The sequence below is a fragment of the Rissa tridactyla genome, chromosome 11, assembly GCF_028500815.1.
Source record: "Rissa tridactyla isolate bRisTri1 chromosome 11, bRisTri1.patW.cur.20221130, whole genome shotgun sequence".
NCBI classification, from domain to species: Eukaryota; Metazoa; Chordata; class Aves; order Charadriiformes; family Laridae; genus Rissa; species Rissa tridactyla.
The window spans coordinates 1,067,200-1,086,345 of record NC_071476.1 but is presented as its reverse complement, the minus strand read 5'-3'; the positions used below and the strand labels follow the sequence as shown (position 1 = coordinate 1,086,345).

The 19,146-nt window shown below is 66.8% G+C and overlaps 1 protein-coding gene across 2 annotated transcripts; it reads left to right on the top strand.

Annotated features, from left to right (window-relative positions):
- The first annotated feature begins 3,198 nt into the window (after positions 1–3,198).
- CPLX2 (complexin 2) lies at positions 3,199–18,634 on the top strand. Of its 2 annotated transcripts, XM_054217860.1 has the most exons (5): positions 3,199–3,314; positions 7,962–8,060; positions 17,226–17,333; positions 17,827–18,002; positions 18,166–18,634. In XM_054217860.1, the coding sequence occupies exons 3-5, from the start codon at positions 17,303–17,305 to the stop codon at positions 18,361–18,363; spliced, it is 405 nt and encodes a 134-aa protein (XP_054073835.1). In that variant the 5' UTR covers positions 3,199–3,314; positions 7,962–8,060; positions 17,226–17,302; the 3' UTR covers positions 18,364–18,634. The 2 variants fall into 2 exon arrangements, with proteins under 2 accessions (XP_054073835.1, XP_054073836.1); XM_054217861.1 differs by lacking the exons at positions 3,199–3,314; positions 7,962–8,060 and adding an exon at positions 14,976–14,990.
- Positions 18,635–19,146: the final 512 nt, after the last annotated feature.

Sequence of the window (19,146 nt, the reverse complement as noted above, 5' to 3'; positions counted from 1 at the left end):
TGCGCAGCCACCGCCAGCTGCCATGAAGGGCGAAACCTGTCACCGCAGGGAGCAAATTTTCTGCACACCACGAGCCCGGGGATCTTTGCTCCAAAGTGTTTGCTTTTGAGTAATCGCGGTTACCCCAGCCAGGGACCGGTGCCGGCTGTCCCTGCGGCCTCGGCAGAGCCGTCGGGCCCCAGTGCCCAGCTGCAAAGCTCCAGGCTGCGGCACACACCACGGCTCTCGGAGATCATAACCCTGCAAACGCGAAGGAGAAGCAGGATGCGCTCCAGCCCGCCCATGGCTGGCTCCTCACGGCTGCTCCGGGGAAATGACAGGACCGGTGGCTCCCATTAGCAGGGCGAAGGCTGGGGAGAAAAACGGCTATTGATCGCCCCTGCGAGTTCAGCAGTGAGGCACGCACAGCCCATGGCTGTGATCGATAGTGCCAGGGAGACATTTGCTCTTGCTCTCGCTGTGGTCTGTGTCTCTATCCGGGGCTCCGGGAGGGAGCCTGTGCCACACCATCATCCGGCACAGCTCCTGCGAGGGTGCATCCTCTGCTGGGCTCTCTGAGCCGGTATTTCCATCCGTAGGAGGCAGGAGAGCAGGGATGCTCACTGGCGCATGGCAGGGGTGAGCAGGCAAAGCAGCGGTTCCATGGCCAGAGCCTCTCCATCCCCTCGGTTCCCAAGCTGGTGACAGAGAGACAGCCCCGGGGACCCTCTGCCAAGGGATGTGGCGGCAGGCAGGGCTTCCTCGGTGTGAAGCCACCCTCACACTCTCAGCCCCTGCCCCGTGCGGTCCCTTCTCAGCCAGGCGTGCCCCACGCACGCAGGCTCCCATCAGAGCCACGCTCCTGGCCCGCTTCCCATCCCCAGGACCGGCTGCCCTGGTGCCCCACGGGACACACAGCCTTGGTGTGACAGGCGGAACAGGGTGAAAATCGGACATTTCTGTCCCTCCAGGAGCGGCTGTCGGCAGGGAAGGCAGAACTACACTTCCCAGAGTGCTCCTGGCCCTGCCTGCCGCCCGGGGAAAGGCTGAGGGACCCGGCCACCAGCTCCTCCCTGCTCCTAAATTATTCTCCTTATTATTTATTTGTGGTTTTTCTGCATTTAACTGTCTGCCTCGTCCACTTAATTGGGGGATTATTGCCACTACCTGCCCGTCCGCCAGAGCTCAACTCATTAGTGGGGCTTATTTATCAGCAGCGAGGCAGTAGAAATGCACCCTGCAGCTCGCTCTCCTCTGGCGCAGGCAGCTGGAGGCAATGGAGGAAAACGAGCAGGAGCCAGGATAGGGACAGTGACAGCGGGCACGGTTTGGCCAGGTCTGGGTCAGAACCAGCCTCTGCCGGGCATGGAGGCATCACAGCAGCCTCCTCCCGTGGCTGGCATCAGCCCGGGACACCGCCGCTCCTGGCAAAGCACAGGAGGAGCAGCGAGAGCCTGGCTGCTCCTTAAAAGTGCTTCCCGAGCTCAGGAAAGGTCAGTCGCACAGCGCCGTCCTGCTCACAGCGAGGGACCTCATCTCCTCGGCACAGCGCACGAGTGACAGCCGCACGGCAGGGCGATGCCAACCGCTCGTGGGAGCCCACCGTGGGGAGGCGAAGGGGACGGTGCCCCCCAGGCCCGGGAGGAGCCAGCAGCACCCCGCGGCCCCTCTCCAAACTGCTGCTTCCATTTCCAGGCAGGAGAATCCAGGAAAAATGTGGGACAGCGGGAGCGAGCCTGCATATCGAGCGCTTTGATAAATAAAACATGGCGAGAAGGCAATCAGAGCTGCCCACTTGGCTGCAGGCGGCTCTGTCTGCGGCGGCTGCATGGGGGGAATTCACAAGTGGTGCCACCCCGGCCGTCAGGCCGCCGGCCCCGGCGCTGCTCCTCCTTTTGCATCCAAGTTTTGCTGCCTCAGCACCGAGGGGGATTGATTTATTCATCAGCCTCTCCATCCCGCAGCAGCTCTGCAAGGAGGAGCGGTGCAGTGAGCTGCTGTGCGATGTGACGAGCGGCACGGCAGCGAGCAGGGTGGGCTGACCCCCGGAGGTGGCTCCCGGCTGGCCCGCATCCCACCTGCCATGATGCCTGGTGGACAAGGGCGTCCCCAGGGTGGGAAACATGAGCAGCAAACTTCCCCGGGGCCACGCTGCTGTGCCCTCCTCAGGCACTGAGGCACGGCCGTCCTGCACCCCCCTTTCAGGACAGAAAGGCAGGACCCCATTTTTCCGGAGATCGGATCCCAATGGCCAAACCTATCGCAAAGACGAGTTGCAAAGCGAGGAGCTGACCCCAGAAAGCTCGGCAGGAGCCATTCCATGCACCCACAAACCCAAAGCAAAACCCAGGGAAAGGAGTGCTCTGCCAGGGCAGCGAGGGCAGCAGCAGCCTGCGGAGAGGGGCTGGGCAGGGGGAGGACGAGCCCCAGCCCCCCAGGCCAGTGGGGCTCTCAGGAGCCTCTGGGCCATGCCCAGCCCTCCATGTCCCATCCTGGGGACACCACACAAGAGACCCCGGGCAAGGGCTTTGACAGGTGCAACAGGGGTCTCTGATTTGAGGACCGTGGCTGGCACCCCGAGACACCCAGAGATGTCCTGTCTAGAGACCCCTCCTCCGGGGGGGGCTGGCAGTGCCGTGGGAGGGGAATCACTGACTCTGGGGGAGAGAAGTGCCAGGCCCTGGGAGGCGGGGGGGAGGAAGAATATTGGAGGGAATTGCCAGATGGGGGGGAATGGCACGCAGGGGGTGGACAGGTACTGAGGGGAATTGCTGAGTACCGGGGAAAGGGGGGGGGGACCAAGAAATGGGGGGTACTGGGAGGCATGGCCAGGTGCTGGGGGGTGGCTCTTATGGGCACTGGAGGTGCACCCAGGGGCACGACCGGGTGCTGGGAGGGATGCCTGGGTACTGGGGGGCAATTGCTGGGTGCAGGGGGGCATAGCTGGGTACCGGAGGGATGGCTGGATAGCAGGGGGGCAACTGCGGAGTACCGAGGGGGGCGGCTAGGTACCGCGGGGGGGGGGGGGGCAATTACCGTGAACAGAGGGGACCCGCGGGGGGCAATCGCCGGGTACCGGAGGGGAATTACCGGCTGCGGGGACGGCAGGCCGAGGCCGGGGGGCTGCCGCCGGGGGCGCGGGGCGGGCCGGGGGCGGTGCGCGGAGCCGGCCCCGCCCGGGAGGCCGTGCGGCGGAGGGGGAGCCAGCACCGGGTGTCCCCCCCCCCCCCACCTCCTGCCCGTACCGTTACGGCTCCCGCCTCCCTTCCGGCGGCGGCTCCTTCCCTGCGCCGGGGGCGGACGGGGCGGACCGGAGCCGCGCCGAGCCCAGCCAGGTGGGTGCGGGGCCGGGGCTGGGGCCGGGGCCGGGGCGGGCCCGCCGTGCCGCAGAGCCCGGGGGGGGGGCCGGGTACGGGCACGGGGACCGACCCGCCGAGCCTCCCGGGGCCGCCGGCTTATGTAACGGGGCGGCGGCCGCCGGGATGCGGCATGCGGGATGCGGGATGCGGGGAAGGATGCGGGGCGAGATGCAGGATGCAAGGTGCGGGATGCGGGTGGCAAGATGCAGGGCTGAGCGGTGCGGCCCCGGACTGGTCCCCCCACTCCCCTCTCTCCCCCCGCAGGGCTGGGATGGCGGGGGGACGCCGATGCGGAGGGGATGGCGGGAGGAGGGATGTCACCCCCGGACTATGCTTTGTATTCCCCCTTCCAGCCCCTCCGTGCCTGGCCATCCCCTGCGGGGGGCGATCTGCAGAGTGGGGCCGTGAGCAGGGAGAGGAGACGACCTGCTCCCCCCACCACCCCCTGCCTCCACCCGGGGGGGGCTCCACGCAGCCTTCTGCTGTGGGGAGCTCCTGGTACCCACCGGGCTCTTCCCACGCCTGCCCATCACCGGCTGCCTCCTCCATCCTGCTCTCCACCGCTAAGTCCAACCACTCGTGGAGCATCCCTGCTGCACAGTTCCCCGGGCTCCAAACCCTCTCCCTGCTGTACCACCCTTACGAGGTCCCTCCCATGCCCCACACTGCAGCCCCTCTCCTCGCCATGCCCCCAGCGCCATGGCTGCAGCACACGGGGCAGGTGGCTGCTGCGATCCAGGCCTGGCAGCACACGGTGGCACTGCCACCCGCGTGGCACGAGCGTGACCGGGCAGCCGCTGCCCGAGGCAGGCAGTGCGGTGAGTCAGAGCAGTGAAGCCGGGCTGGCACCTTCAGTCAGGATGGGGCTGATGGCTCAGGGCTTCTCCATGCCACCAGCCGAGCTCTGCGGGTAGTGGTAGCGGCTGGCTGAGGTTGGTGAAGGAGCCGGAGTGATTTGAGTCAAGCCGAGGTGCTGGGTTTGGCAAATAGAGGATGAGGAAGGATGGGCCGGGCTCAGAGTGCAGAGAGGTGTCTTCCCTGCCAAACCTTCCCTTCTCCCCCCCCAAGGCCGCAGGACCCCAAGGGTTGGCAGGACAGACTCCAGCGTGGCCGGGAAAAACAGGGATCTCAGCCCCTGGCCCACGGCACTGCTCCAGGTGTCTCCGACCCCCACCATCCTGGGGAAACTGGTGACAGCTCAGCTGAGACAAACCAGCACAGAAAAATGTCTCAAAGTCTCCCTTGGCTATGGGCCGAGTGTTTGTTTCTTCGATTGCCTTGCGTGATAACATTAGTATTGAAATGACCCCAACCAGACAGATCTATTAACACCTCCCGGCGCTGGAGGATGATTGTGGTTCGCACCTTCGCTCTTCCCCGGGTTTCTGGAGACGCTGCTGCCAGGCACAGCCCGCCCAGGCCCGGTGCTGTGTGTCGGGAGCCGAGGGGGGCCGCATTGAGTTGCCCGGCACGATTTAAGCGCCAGAGCTGAAAGGTCCCAGCACATGTCCGGTACCGCAGAGAAACCCTCTGGGGAAGAGACAGTGACCACTGGCAGCATGGCACGTCTCCGTTCCCACCACTGGGCACCAACGTGCCCCCATGAGCTCGAGAGGTCTGGTCTGGCAGGTGGGCACGGTCACTGCAGCCCGGGCTGACACCCTTCCCACCGAGCCCAAGCCCGTCATGCGCTGCCCGAACAGCCAGAGCCGGACCAGACCCCCTGCCCAGAGAGGACCTTCCCGGCAGCTGGAGGATCTCTGCTCTCACCCACAGCCTCCGCATGTTCCTGGCCAGAGCTCCCCGTTTGTTCTTACGCCAGCATCATCCTCGAGTTTAAACGATCCTTCTCCCTCCCCGGTGTTTACTCGCCGGGTGTATTTATAGAGAGCAATCAGGCCTGCTCAGCCAGGGTAAACAAGCCGCGCTCCTGCGGGCTGCTCTCGCGTGAGTGCTCTCTGCTCGCTTGTCCCAGGAGCTTTCCCCTCCGCCTCTCCCGGCTACGCGGAGCCTTCCTGGCCGTGGAGACCTGGACCACCTGCCTTGTCCAGTCATGGGCTCTCCGGGACGTGCCTCCAGGCTCCAGTGTCTCACTAGGTCGCCCGGTGCCTCACCAGGAGCCACTGTCACCTTTCCCGTGCCATTCTGCACCGCAGGTGCCTGTTCCTCCTGTAAGCAGCCAGGCCGGCAGGTCCGTCCCCCCCTAGCTGGTGTCGCAGCTCCTGCTGTAACACTCACCAGAGGTTCAGAAATATCGCTCATCTCAGACAAATCCCAGAGCCCCGTGATGGTGTGACCCAGAACTGCGCTGGCCCATGGCAAGATGAAGTCCGCAAGAGGCGCTGAGATTTTTGAGGCTGAGGGTCTGCTATTTGAAGGCAAGGCAGGTTGGCTGGGGTCCAGGACCCCAGCTGGGAAATGCCTGCGGGGGCTGGCCAGTGCAGCGTGGCACCCCGAGCCCTTTGCATCCCTGTGCGAGAGCCAGGACGGCAGACTGCCAGCACTGAGTCCGGTTTGATGATATTTTCCCCAAGCATTGTGGCTCTGAGCCTCCCTTCTCGTCCCGGTGCCCGGCCACGAAGCTGATGCCAGCCCCGAGGCAGATCACAAGAGCATCTCCCTGAGACAGGAGAAACACTTTGAGATGTGGCCCAGAGTTTCCCAGCCCGCGCACCCCGCTGCTTCCCTTCCCCAGCCCACCCTCCTCTGCAGACGTTTGGACGAGCCCAGCTATAAAAGCAGGGTGCCAAGAGCCAGAGGTGCCAAAGCAGAAGAGCTGTGGGCTCACTAACGGTCTCTTCTCGAGCATTAAGTTTTCTGTGGATACTGTGTCTTGTGTCCGGAGCCCCAGCTGGATGAAAGCAGCCCTGCCAGCGCCTGGGGGCACCGCAGTCCCCAGAGCTGGGGGTGTCCTGGCACTGTCACCCTGCTCTGCTCTTCCCTATCCTCTGCTTTTGGCTGCGGTTGGTGTCTGGTTGCCTGGACAGACAGGCAGAGAGGCTGAGCTAGCACAGCTGTCCAGGTGAGATGCATCTTCGTGATGCTGGTTGCAAAAGCAGGAAAAAAAAGGAAAAAAAAAAAAAACCACACTTTGGTCTGGCCCAGAAAAAAAATATCCTGCAGGGATGGGAGCAGCACCCCCAAGGACCCTCTGCACCTTCTCGGGTACCTGAGCAGGGAGTCCCCGCTCTTCCCACCCTCTGGGGTTTCAGCAAAGAACGGCTGATTTGCGCCCCAGGACATGGCCGACAAAGCAGGGGACTAATCCTGCTCATCTCCTCGGCGCTGAGCTGTCTGGAAACCAGCCGCCCCCAGGCACGCGTCCCCGCAGCACTCTGCAGCCCGTCTTACCCCGTTCCCGAGCCTTCTCACATCCCAGAGGAGGCAGCGGTTGTCCCCAGCAAAGGTCACCTTCACGCTGCTGCCGAGCCCTTTCCAGGCTGCGCTTTTAGCGCTGCGTTTCCCAGGGAAGCAGGTGCCTTTCTGGGGTCTCCTCGGGGGTCCCGCCGGGGACCCTCTGCCCCTTCCCCACAGACCCCAGAGCTCGGGGTCCCCAGAGTGAGCCCGCACCCTCCCCAAACCCAGCGCTGCGCCCGGGGGCTGGCAGTGTCTCCTGCCCCCGGGGCTGGGACGAGGCATCCCAGCTCCTGTAATGCTTTTAAAAACGCAGGTTCCGTCCATGCCAGCCCCTGCTCCTCCAGCGTCGCTGTTTGCCTGTGTTTCCCCCAGCTCCCCTGGGTCCTATATTTGTCTCCAGTTTGCCAAAGCCTCCCTCCTTCCCCAGGGTGGAGGAAAAGCCTTTGCTCGAAGTCAGGATGAATTTGTAACTTCCCCAGGAACCTGTTCCTCGAGTCGCAGAGCACAAATCACACTCGTGGCACCAGCCACACCATGGGGACGGACCACCCCAGACACTGCCAGCGTGGCACCCAGCACCCTGGTACCTGGGTCTCCGCGCAGCCCCTGCCCAGGCCAGCAGCTCCCCGAGCATCACAGAGGGATTTCAAGGACGTTCAGGGAAGGGACAAGATCCCTGGGCAGAAGCTTCCTGAGGTCGCAGGAGTGGGGAGCCGGAGCGGGGCCGGGCTTTCTCAAATTGTAAAGTCCGAGCAAGGGCCTTTGTTTGGCAGCTTGTTTTAACTTGTCGTTATGTTCTCCAAAGAAGAAATTCGTCATTTGCAAGCTGAGGAAGGCAGAGTTAATGTGAAATTTTAAAACCCTCAAAGAGTTGAGAGCTCTCTAAATATTTAATGAAGGCATCCAAACTGCTGGGTTCTGCAGAGGCGGCCAGGAGCCCTCAGCCAGCAGCAGAGGTGGTGTCCCTGATCCAGGAGAGGACCAAAGACCCCGATGGGCTGCCACCTCGTGCAGCCTGACGCCCTCTGCACGCCCCGCTGGGCTCCCACTTACGGGGCGATGGTGGCTCTTGGCAGCAGATTGCTCCCACCCTTGGAGGTTGGGATGCGGGGGGGTGCACAGACCCACCCTGGGCCCCCCAGGTAGGGGGAGAGGGCAGTGGTGTGCTCCGTCCATCATCCAGCAAGCAATCCCAGTTTGTCCATGCCATCCGGTCCTGGGTCCCCACCGCGGAGCTGATCCTCTCGCTGTCGGTGTCTCCCGCAGGCCCCGCTCTCCCTGCGATGCCCAGCCGCCCCCGCGAGGTCCTTGTCCCCCTGCGTTAGGTGCCGAAGCCTGCGGACGCCCGGCGCTGCACACACCAAGGTAGGCAGCACTGCCCCGGCTCCGCGCACCACGGCTCCTGGGGGACCACCTCCCTCCCCACGGTACGGGGGGCAGAGTGCAGCCGGGGGATGGATGGGGGGGTGCAGAGGTACCACCTGGGGCTGCCTCAGCAGAGCCAGTTGGGTCCCCCAGGATGGGGGGGGTCCATCATGGGCATCCTGATGAGACCCCGGTGCGGGATAAGAGGCGTCCGGACCGGCTCAGGACCAGGCTGAGGCCACGGGAGTGGGGAACAGCTCGGACTCTGGGGCGGATGCTGGGCACGGTCCTGCCTGGGGACCATGGCAGGTGACGGTGACTGTGGAGCTGGCACAGGGCCAGCGTGGGGGTTTTTTTTTTCTTTCTTTCTTTTTTTTTCTTTTTTTTTTTTTTTTTTTTTTTTGCCTTTGAAAGCCCCCAGATGGGAAAGGTACGAGCCAAACCCCACTGAAAGCAGCCAAGAATGAATTTTCTGGCCAGAGCCCCAGCAGCTCTTGGAGCGGCGCCGTGCCCGTCCGGCGTCACGCCGCAGCGGAAACCCCGAGCGCAGGCAGGCTGGGGGGGGGCTTAACTGGGGCGGGCAGCAAGCCCCCCACCCATCCCAGCTGCCCCCCGGTGTGAGGGTCTCACCCCTCCCTGCACCCCAAGCTGAGGCAGCACAGGCTCATCCCGCTCCCACCGAGCTGCAGCTTGGCAGGAGCCCAGACACCCAGATGTACCCCCCCACGCTGCCATGGAGCCCCCCACCGTGCAGCCATCTGCTGCCATCGGAGGACAGGGTGTCCCCAGCGTTGTAGCCCTCAGGCAGCTCTGTTGCCCAGGGCACGGGGCATCTCGGCTCCCAAAACTCCCCTCCTATAGGATGCGATGGGAAGGATGCTCCCCCGGCAGGGCAGATGCTCTCCCAGAGCCGGGCTGGGAGTTTGGGTAGAGCAGGACCAGCCATGACGGCATCCCCGCTCCCCTCTTCCTCCTGCTCCCCAGCCTCGGCGGTGCAGGGGGGCAAAGCACCCCAGGCTTCCTGTCCTGCTCTCTGGAGCCCCCCAGAGCTTGCAGGGTCTTTGCAAAACCAAGACCTGTACCGGCACAAGGCTGAACCCCAGGGGAGCAGCACCCGGGGGCTCAGTTTTGAGGGCACTTTTCCTGGAGGGGGGACAAGGGGGTGCTGCCACTGCTCTGCTGTGATCTGGGTGCCCGGTCGTGAGCTAATCGTGCCCTTGTCCTTCCACGCCTTTCCCCTGACGGTGAAGTGCGGGTGGGTTATAACCCCTCCGAGGCTTTCTGCAGGGAGCAGGTGCCCAAATCTCATCCTGACACAGAGCCAGGAGGGGGCCGTCGGGCATCTGCTCCCCGCACAGTCCCAACCGCCTCCGTCATCAGCGCCTGCACGGGGCCTGCCTGTCCCTGCCAGGGCGGCGGGGATGGAAATCAGTATGTGCACAGGCTGGCTCCTTCCCTAAAGTCAACGTCTGGGGCGATGGGGAGGGACGGGGAGGCAGTGCAGGGGCTCAGGGGGGGCTTTTGTCTGCCCCCGGAGCAGCGCCTGGTGCGCAGCGCCCAGCCCCGCTCCGCACCGGCCCCTGCAGAGCTGTGCGGGTGTGCGTGCCTGCCATAAATATTGATGGGGTGGACTCCGCGCAAGTGTGCCTGTATAGACGGCGATTGGGATGTAAATGCTGTGAGTACCTGCTGTGTGGGCAGGAGAGAGCCGTGTAGGTGACAGCACCAGGGCTGAATGCACAGTGGGTTTTTACAGGCAGGTGGGATCCGTCCTGCGTGGGGTGGGGAGGTGGGAAGCGGCCGGGTGAGTAACCCCAGGGGTCATAAACCTGTCTGGGGAATCGGCCAGACCCGCAGCAAGCCGAAATCTTCCGGCTGAGATTGCAGCGAGCCACAGCGGCTCCCGCAGCCCGCTGCCCGCACAGCCAGGCCGGGATAAACAGCGAGGGGCTGCAGCGCCTCTGTTTAATAATGCGTGGCACAGAGGCACCGGACGCACGCCGAGAGCCGCGGGGACACGGAGTCGCCACTGCAGCACTCGACCGGTGGGGTCCATCCCGGCATCCCCCGGCACTCACGGGACACGGACGTCTCTGGGTGGCCCTGAGACTGGGGCTGCGTGAGCAGAGGTCCCCGTCGCAGGGGACAAGGCAAGGCGCTCAGTTGCGCAGTGGCTGACATCCCGGCCGCGCTGGATGATCCTTAGCTGGAGCCTGGAGCTGGGTCCCTGTCCCCTTGTCGCTGGGAGATTCAACCCCACCGCCACTCTTGTACAGATGTAGGCATAGGTGGTCTTTCTGGGGAGTGCTGGGGGGCTGAGCAGCAATGGGAGCACCGCTCCCTCTCTGGCATCCTCCCGGGACGCTGCCATGCTGGGAACAGCTGGAAGCCGTGGGCTCGGTCCCCTCCTCGCCCCATCCCTCCTTCAGCCGCACTGGCTGCCGTGCCCGGGATGAGCAGACGCGTGCCAGGGCCCCGCGGGCACCGGTTCACAACCAGCTCCTGCAAACGGCCCCCCCGGGGGACGCACGCGTCCCTCATTGTGTGCGGTGCCGGGATCCAGCCCCGCCGACCATCTGCCTCGGCAGCTCCCCCCACCACCCACTCCCCGTCCCACGCTGCGCCCCACGGCATCGAGCTGGGCAGGGACGCGCTGGAGGTGCCCAGTGCACCCCCCCCCGCCCCACGGGCAGGAGCCCGGCAGGAGGAGGCAGATGGGTTTGGAGGAGCGGTGCCGACGGGGCCGTGGCGGCAATGCAGATGGGTCTGCAACACTGATGCCGAGGGGGCTGTGGTATTAATGCAGACGGGCCCGTGACAGCGATGCGGGAGAGGGGGAAAAGCCGCAGCATCAGCCCGGAGCCCCTCCGGCTGCAGGAGTGCTTTGCTGTGCCCATGGGGAGCAGGGCACGGGGAGGGCAGCAGGCAGCAGCCTCCCCCCGCCCATCCGGAGCTGGGGAGACCCTCAGGGCATGGGGCCAGCAGAAGTTATCCTGTGAGGGTGGCTCCTGGGGTGGATTTGGCCCATTTTTCTCTGTCCCTCTCTGGTGAGCTCAGGGGGGGCTGCCGCCCCTGGTCCCCCGCCGCAGAGCTGCTCCCACAGTCGGGCAGAGCATGACGGCAGAGCTGGGGTCAAGCCGTGGCACAAGCCCACCTCCCTCCGCGCCAGCCCCAGGGCTCGTGGTGCGCTCCCACGCCGGCCCCGCGGTGAGACCAGCGTTCACACCCCGTGCCTGGGATGGGGGGATGCTGGGGGGGCACCCACGTGTGCTGGGGGGGAGGGGGGTGACTTGCTGCAGGGACAGAGCGGTGGCCCCGCTGTCACCAGGGGCTGGCCCCCAGGCACCGCACACTCGCCCTGAGCACGGCGTAACGCGGTGACCCCGGGGTCCCCTCGCCTCGCGCGGTGTCACCGGCAGCAGGGACAGCAGGGGTGGCGGGGGCTGTCCCCGCAGCCTGTGCTCAGCTGCCACGCTGGAGGGTCCGGCTCCCGCCTGGTGCTACAGCCCGCTGGTGCCTGTCCCGTCCCCGTCCCTGTCCCCGCCGGGTGCCAGCCCCAAGGGGCCGGGGCTGCTCTTCAGAGGCTGCAGCTGCTGCGTGTTTTGTGCTGCCTCTTCCCCTTCTCCCCGCTGCTGTTTTTGTTTTGTTTAAGAGGCTGGGTTACGAATTTTAAACAGGCTCCTGAAAAACCCAATTACCTCCAGAAGACAACCTGATAAAAGCTGCCTAAGTGGCACTGTGGAAATCGCCTTGCGCAGCAGCCGAGGGAAAACCAACATAACAAAGCCTTTGGAAATGGAGTTAACCACTTTTAATCCCTCGGTGCGATGAGGAGGACCAATAATTATTTTCTGCAGAGATGGGGGGGGGATAAGTGAAATAACTGTCCTGTGCTAATGGGTGGCGGTGGCAGCAGGCTGGGCTGGCGGCGCTGCAGGGATGGGTGCAGGGATTCAGGCACCCGCTTTCCCTCTGCCTGGGAGCTTTGCAAGGGCCCGCAGAGGCTTGTGACCTTGCAGGGTCCCCGTGCGGCTGCGGGGCCTGGGGACGATGCTGGCAGCGGGGCGGGCAGGTGCCACCCGGGGGACGCGGTGGGCCATGCGGCAGTGGCTGCCAGCCCCGTGCCCTTTCCCCAGGCGCTGGCGGGGAGCGGAGTGAGGCGCTGCCGGGGCCCTGGCACCCGCTCTGGCTCCGTCCCTGCCACGCTTCCCCCGCGAGCCAGCACGGAGGCGACTTGCAAGGACTTGGCAGCGCTGAGAGCTTCCTCCTCCATCTGGCCACGGCGCTGCCCCCCCCAGTCCTCCCCATCCCTCCCTGTCCCTTGCCTTCCTGCCTCCCCCAGCAGCTCCAGGCAGCCACCGGGCAGGTGACACTGCCCAGGACGATGCCAGGGGACAGCTGTGCCTGAGGAGTGCCCATGCCAGGCACAAGCAATCTCCCAGCACCAGGAATCATCCTCCAAACGCCTGCCAGAGCCAGCTCGGCTCTGGGACTGCGGGGGTCCCCTGGGACCGTCCCCATCCCGGGAGCAGGGTGTCCGCAGGGGCGTGTGGGGCAGGAGGACGGAGGCGATGCCCAGGGCTGGTGACGAGCCCGCGGCTGCCCTTCCCATGGGAGCCCGGCCGGCAGGGCAGAGCTGGGCGCCCGCCAGCCCGTCGGCTGCGGTTGCGCTGCCGGCACCGGCAGCTGGAGTGCCGGGGCGGTTGGCCACAGCTCACACGAGCCTCGTGCTTCCCGCGGCAGCAGGGAGGGGGGCTGCTTCGCCCACCTCCCCCCAGCCACCCCGCGCCCCGCGTGGGGTCCCACGCTTGGGGACAGCACTCCAGGCCACCGAGCCCCAAGGAGGGCAAGCCCGGCTTAGTGCTGGGTGCTGACAGAAGGGACGGCCCTGTTGGCTTGGCCACAGCCCATACTGAGAGCAGTCCCTGGGCACACTGGGAGCTACTGGGGGAGGATGCACTTAATGAGCTGAGGCATCTCCAAAGATTGAAAGACTCAAGGACCCATCCCAGGAACAAAAGGAGGCGTTTGTCAGGCGCTGAGAGACGGGCTCGTTAATTCCTCCTGGCTGTCACACTTATCTGTAATGAATTTGTGCTCCGCTGTATTATTTTTAATACAATAGGAGCGGTGCCGCCCGCCCACCGCCCGGCTGCCGGGAGCGCTGACGTCAGCGCCCGGAGCAGGGCTGCCGCAGGACAGACGGACGGACGGACGGATGGGCCAAGCGCAGGCCTGTCTTGCCGCCCACGCGCCCGTCCCACCAGCTGCCAGCGGGCAGAGAGGGGCCGGGCGGAAGGGCAGGAGGCATTTTTTCCATGGGGGTGGAAAAAGGAGTTGTTGGTCTATGCCACGGTGGAAGGAGGCTGAGGAGACAGGGTGCAACCGAGGGGGATTTTGGGGAGTGGTGAGAGGGGCTGAACAAGAGGGTCATGTCCTTGATGTGTTGTCCCCGTGCTGACCCATGGTGGTGGCCATGCATCAGGGCAGGAGCTGACAGTGGGTGCACACACAGGGGTCTGTTGGTGCCGCATCCTTGTGGAGGTGCTGGGCTGGCATTGCGTGCTGGCTCCGGCCCCCCTGGGCTGCGGGATGGCTCCCCACTGCTGCCCCACATCCTGCATCTCCCCCGTCCTCCCTACAGCAGCCCCGGCAGTGCCCACCAGCACCTGCAGCATCTCCGCATCCCGCACCGCCGGGCTTGTGGGGGCAGCAGCAGCCTGTCCCAGCTCCTCTCAGCCTCCCACGTGCAGAGGTGGGGGGTCCCTGAAAAGCCCCTGCAGCACCCGGACCCTCTCCAGCGCTTTTCTGTGCCGTAGCCGCAAGATTCCCCGCAGGGCTGCTCCTCCAGAGCCTCACCATTAAACACCAGCTCTCCCCAAAGCCTGGCTCAGAGCACCACTAATCTGATTTGCAAAGGGCTCGTCTCGTTTCTAATAACCCAGGGCTGGATTAATTAGGAGGCGCCGGCTGCCCCTCTGCGGGGTGGCAGGGCTGGCGCGGTGGGGCACGCGCCTGTCCCCAGCGCCTCTCCGTGTACCGGGACGAGGATGGGACACCCGGGAGAGCATGGGACACCCGGGAGAGCCCCGTCCTGCAGCCGGGGGGGGGGGGGCGGGGCAGGAGGGGCTGCAGGAGCCCGTCTCCCTTCGAGCAGGTGCGGGGGGGGTGGACAGGGTGATGCCCCCCATTTCCTGCCCACACCCCCCCCCCCGCTGAAGTCCTGAGCAATGCGTGTGTCGTGGCCTCGATGCCCCTCGCAGCATTCCCTGCCAGAGCATCCCCCCGCAGTGGGACACCCCCCCCGCCCCGAGGCGGGGGACAGCACCAAAAATCCAAAGCTGGGGCCTCCGAGCGGCGGCGGCGGCTGGCGCTGGGGCCAAAGTCATTTATCGGGGACTTTAATTAAATTCCCGCAGCCGCGGGATCCGGCTGTCCCCACCGGGGGGGACAGCACCCCCCCCCCGCTGCGGAGGGGGCCGGGGTGCCGCGGATCGGGGTGCCGGGTGAGGGAGCACGGGGGGGGTGCGGAATTGGCGGGGGGGGGGGGCAGCGCCCCGGTGGCTCCGGCTGATTAACGCCTCGTTTCGCCCATTAATTGCCGCGGAGGTGAATCATTAACCCCGCGCAGGACGCGCTCCCCCCTATCCCCATCCCTCGGAGGGGTTTGGGTAGGGGGGGGGGCCCGTCCGCATCCTGAGGAGCGGTGCGGGGCTCCCCGGGCACCGGGGTCGTGCGGCGTTTCTCCGGTGTGGGGGTCCCGCATCCCCCCCTCCCAGTGCGGGGCCGGGCTGCGCGGTGTCGGGGCGGGGGGGTGTCGCCCCGGGCGGGCCCACGCGTGCCGGCGGGGGCGGGCGGGGGCCGGGCCGCGGCGGGGCGGGGCGGGGCGGGAGGGCGGAGCGGCGGCAGCGGAGAGCGGCGGCGGAGCCGGTGAGTGCCGCGCCGCGCCGGTGCTGAAGGGACAGCGCCGCCGCTGCGGCACCGGGCGGCACCGGGCGGCGGGCGGGGCCCCGCGCCGCAGACACCGCGGGGGGGAGGCGGGGGGGGGGGCACGAGATACCGGGGAGGGGGGGGGTTGGCGGCGGGTCCCCGCGGCACCGCGTCCCCTGCGCGACCCCCACCCCCCCGCCACCGCGGCTCCCGCCCTTCCCGTGTCCCAGCGCCCCCCCCGTGTCCCTGCGCCCCCCCCTTCCTCAGCGTCCCCCGTGTCCCCTGAGCCCCCGGTGCGTGTCCCCCGCCCTGTGTCACCCCCCCGCGTTCTCCGTCCCCCCCCCGCCCCCCCCACGTTGCGTCCCCCCGGGTTCTGCAGCCCCCTGCGGTCCCGCTGTCCCCCGCATGCCGGGTGTCCCTTACGTCCCGTGTCCCCGCTGTCCCCCGCCCTCCCGGCGCCCCCCCGTCTCCCCTGCGTCGCTGCAGCCCCTGCGGCCCCGGTGTCCCGGCGCCTGACGGTGCCTCCCCCCCCCGGCTGCTGTGTCCCCCCGCGTCGCTTGTGTCCCTGCACCCCCCGCTGTCCCCCGCGTACTCCAGTGTCGCTGTGCCCCCCACCAAGCGCCCCCCGTGTTCCGGTGCCCCCCGTGTCTCAACGGCCCCTGGCGTCCCCTGCACTCTTCCCTGCGGCCCCGGTGTCCCCCGGTGTTCCCGCATTCCCGGTGTCCCCCTCCCCTACAGCCCCGGGACTCTGTGCCGTACCTCCTGGAGGAGGCCCCCCCCCACGGTGCCGCAGGGTGCCCGGGGGCTGGGAGCAACAAACTTCCCGGGGTCTCGGTTCATGGAGCCCCCGCGCTGCCCGGCCAGGTCCCAGGGAGTTGGGGGGGGGGGGACCCGCAAGGCTGCGGCACCCACACACACACACACACATCCACACACATCCACACACGTGCACACACGCTACAAACCGCACACCCAGGCTGTGAGCACAGCCTGCAGCCCCCCACCACACACACACAGGGCACACCGGGGACACGGGGACACACACCCACATACACACACCCCCCTGCAGTCCCCCTCCGGCACACACACACACACACACACACAGAGCATGCAAACAGCCTGCAACACCCCCACACATACACACGCGGCACAGCCTGCAAATTTGTGTGCAGAAACCCCCCCCATACAGCCTGCAAACCCACGGACCTGCACACACAGCCCCACACACACTAACACAGCCTGCACCCCCCCCCAGTGTGCAAACACATACACGCAGCACAATCGCACCCAGCGCACACAAACACAGCCCGCCAAGCCGTCTGCACACACACGCACCCGTGCAAGCCCTTGCACGCACATCCGCAGAGCTTGCAACCCCCAAAACTCAGGCACGCACGCGCTCAAAGCTTGCAAACAGGCTGCAAACCCGCACACCGTGCGGGCACACGCAGCTCGCAGCCCCACAAAGTTACACACACACGCGCACGCACAGCCCCCCGTGCAAACACAGCCTGCAGCCACCCGCAAACACACCTCTTGACCAAACACAGCCTGCACATATGGCTGGCACATGCACACGGCGCACGCAAATGCAGCCGGCCACACGCAGGGCGTGCACACACGCACTCCGTCCCACACACGCAGTGCCCCTGCATGCTGTCACCCATCCCCAGCACCCCACAGGGGTCACACACACGGCCACAGGCTGCTGCCTGCAACCCCTACAGCCCCCAAACGCTGTCACAACCTGCCAACAGCCTCTTCTCCATCCCTCTGCAGAGCACATGCACTGCGACAGACACACACGCACACACACAGCACCCCGTGTCCAGCTGCGCCGCACTGGCATCCCCAGGCAGGGTCTGTGTCTCCCCTAACGAAGCGGGGACACGTGGTGGGTCCCCATCCCGCCAGCCCCCAGGCAGCGCTGTGGGGCTCCCGGGCTCCTGCTGCCCCACCGAGGGCAGCGCTGGGCTGGGAAGTCCCTCCGCAGGTCCCCACGGCCAGCGAGGATGTGGGGAGGGTGCCGAGGGGAGGAGGTGCTGCCGGCAGGCAGATCTGCCCACCCTCTGCCTGCAGATCCCAAAAGCTCCCTCTGCCCATCCTGGGAGGCATTTGGGGCTGGAGACGCAGAGGGTGCATCCTGCAGCCCGAGGGAACGTCCCGTCCCTCCCACCTGGGTGGTGGGCACCCTGCGCACGGTGTCCCTGACCGTGTCCCTCTCTGCCCACGCAGGTGGCCCTGGTCGGCGAGCCCGGACAGCAGTGGATGAGCGCTGGGCACTGGCCTAGCCACACGCACACACCGGCACCATGGACTTCGTCATGAAGCAAGCGTTGGGCGGTGAGTGGGTGCTGTCCCTCATCATAGTCCACCCTCCGGGAGCGATGCCGGCCCGGCACCACAGGGAGCGCGGTGGGAGAGACATGGCGGGGGGTCCGAGCTGTGGGGAGAGCCACCGGTGGCGGGGAGCTCCTGCCGGAGCCCTCCAGGGCTCCCGTTCCCAGCGCCAGCAGCGCCTGGCTGGGGAATCCCGGCTATCCTGACGCTAAGTGGGATTCCCCGGCGGGTCCCCTGGGTGCCAGCGCCGAAGGAGCTGCTGGCGTCTCCCCCGGCTGACGCTGAACTAGGGCAGCGCAGCCAGCCTGCGGCATTCCCCATCCCCGCAGCCTCCGGAGCCCGTCTGCAGCCAGCCCTGATGTGGGTGGCCCTGGGGACATCCCGGGTCATCCCTGCCCGAGGGGCTCCGGGTCATCCCTGCCTCTGCTGGGGCTTCGGCAGCCAGCGCCGGGCTTCAGCGCCCTTGGGGACCGGCCGATGGTCTTGTGCTGCACAGGGGCCACCAAGGACATGGGGAAGATGCTGGGGGGCGAGGAGGAGAAGGACCCTGACGCGCAGAAGAAGGAGGAGGAGAGGCAGGAGGCCCTGCGCCAGCAGGAGGAGGAGCGGAAAGCCAAGCACGCCCGCATGGAAGCCGAGCGGGAGAAAGTCCGGCAGCAGATCCGTGACAAGGTGGGCACACGCTTCCCCTGCGCCCACCCCTGCCCGCGGCACCCAGCGTGGGGCTGGGACAGGGAGCCGGCATGGCCGGGGAGGAGGGCGGCCCGAGGCGGTGGTGATGGGCACGGGGCGCAGCACCCACTGCCTGCCCTGCTGAGGGCCTGTGTCCTCGCAGTACGGGCTGAAGAAGAAGGAGGAGAAGGAGGCGGAGGAGAAAGCCGCGCTGGAGCAGCCGTGTGAGGGCAGCCTGACGCGCCCCAAGAAGGCGATCCCGGCGGGCTGCGGGGACGAGGAGGAGGAGGAGGAGGAGAGCATCCTGGACACCGTCCTCAAGTACCTGCCCGGCCCGCTGCAGGATATGTTCAAGAAGTAACAGCACCGCCAACCCTGCCATGGGGTGCTGGGGCACGGGCGCCCTCTCCCTTCCGACCCCTCCATCAGTTCCCTTGGCCCCGGGGGGGGTCCCCGCACCCCCTCCCCACCCCCTCCTGCCCTTCGCCCCCGACCAGACCAAAAACCCGCCCCGTCCCGTCCAGGCAGGGCCCCCCCACCACGCCGTGCCAAAGGGGAGCGGCCCTGGCCGGACAGGGCAAACCGTGACCAAATGCACTGATGTAACCTCGCGGCAGGCTGGGGGCACCCCAAGCCCTACCGGCCCCCCCCGGGGTGGCTCCCCGTGCCCCCTGCCCTGCCCTTCTTGCCCTCCCGGGGGACCCTGGCAGGCCTCCGCTCGCCTGCCCCCGTCCCCAGCACTGCCATCCCCCTGCCCCATCCCACCCCGGGCCAAGCCCGAAGCACAAAGCCAGGCGCCCTGCCCGCAGCTCCCCCATCCCCACTCCCCGGGCACGGGGGTCCCCCGGGGCTGCCCGGTGTGCCCCAGCATCGGGGGGTTGGAGGGGACCCCCCCCCCCCTTTCTCTCCTCCCCGCATCTCTGGCCCCATAGTTAAAGCCATATCAGTTAGACTGCAATACTTCAGCACCAGGAGGAGCGGGCGCCGCGCTCCGCCGACCGTGTACAAAGGCGCGTGCGGGGCAGGGACCCCCCCTGCCTCGTCCCCCCCGCCCCGTCCCCACCGCTCGCTCGTCCGTGTCTCGGCCCCCACTGGCCCCCCGTTCTCGCATTAGTGTGTCTGTGCCAGGGTGCGTCCCGTCGCT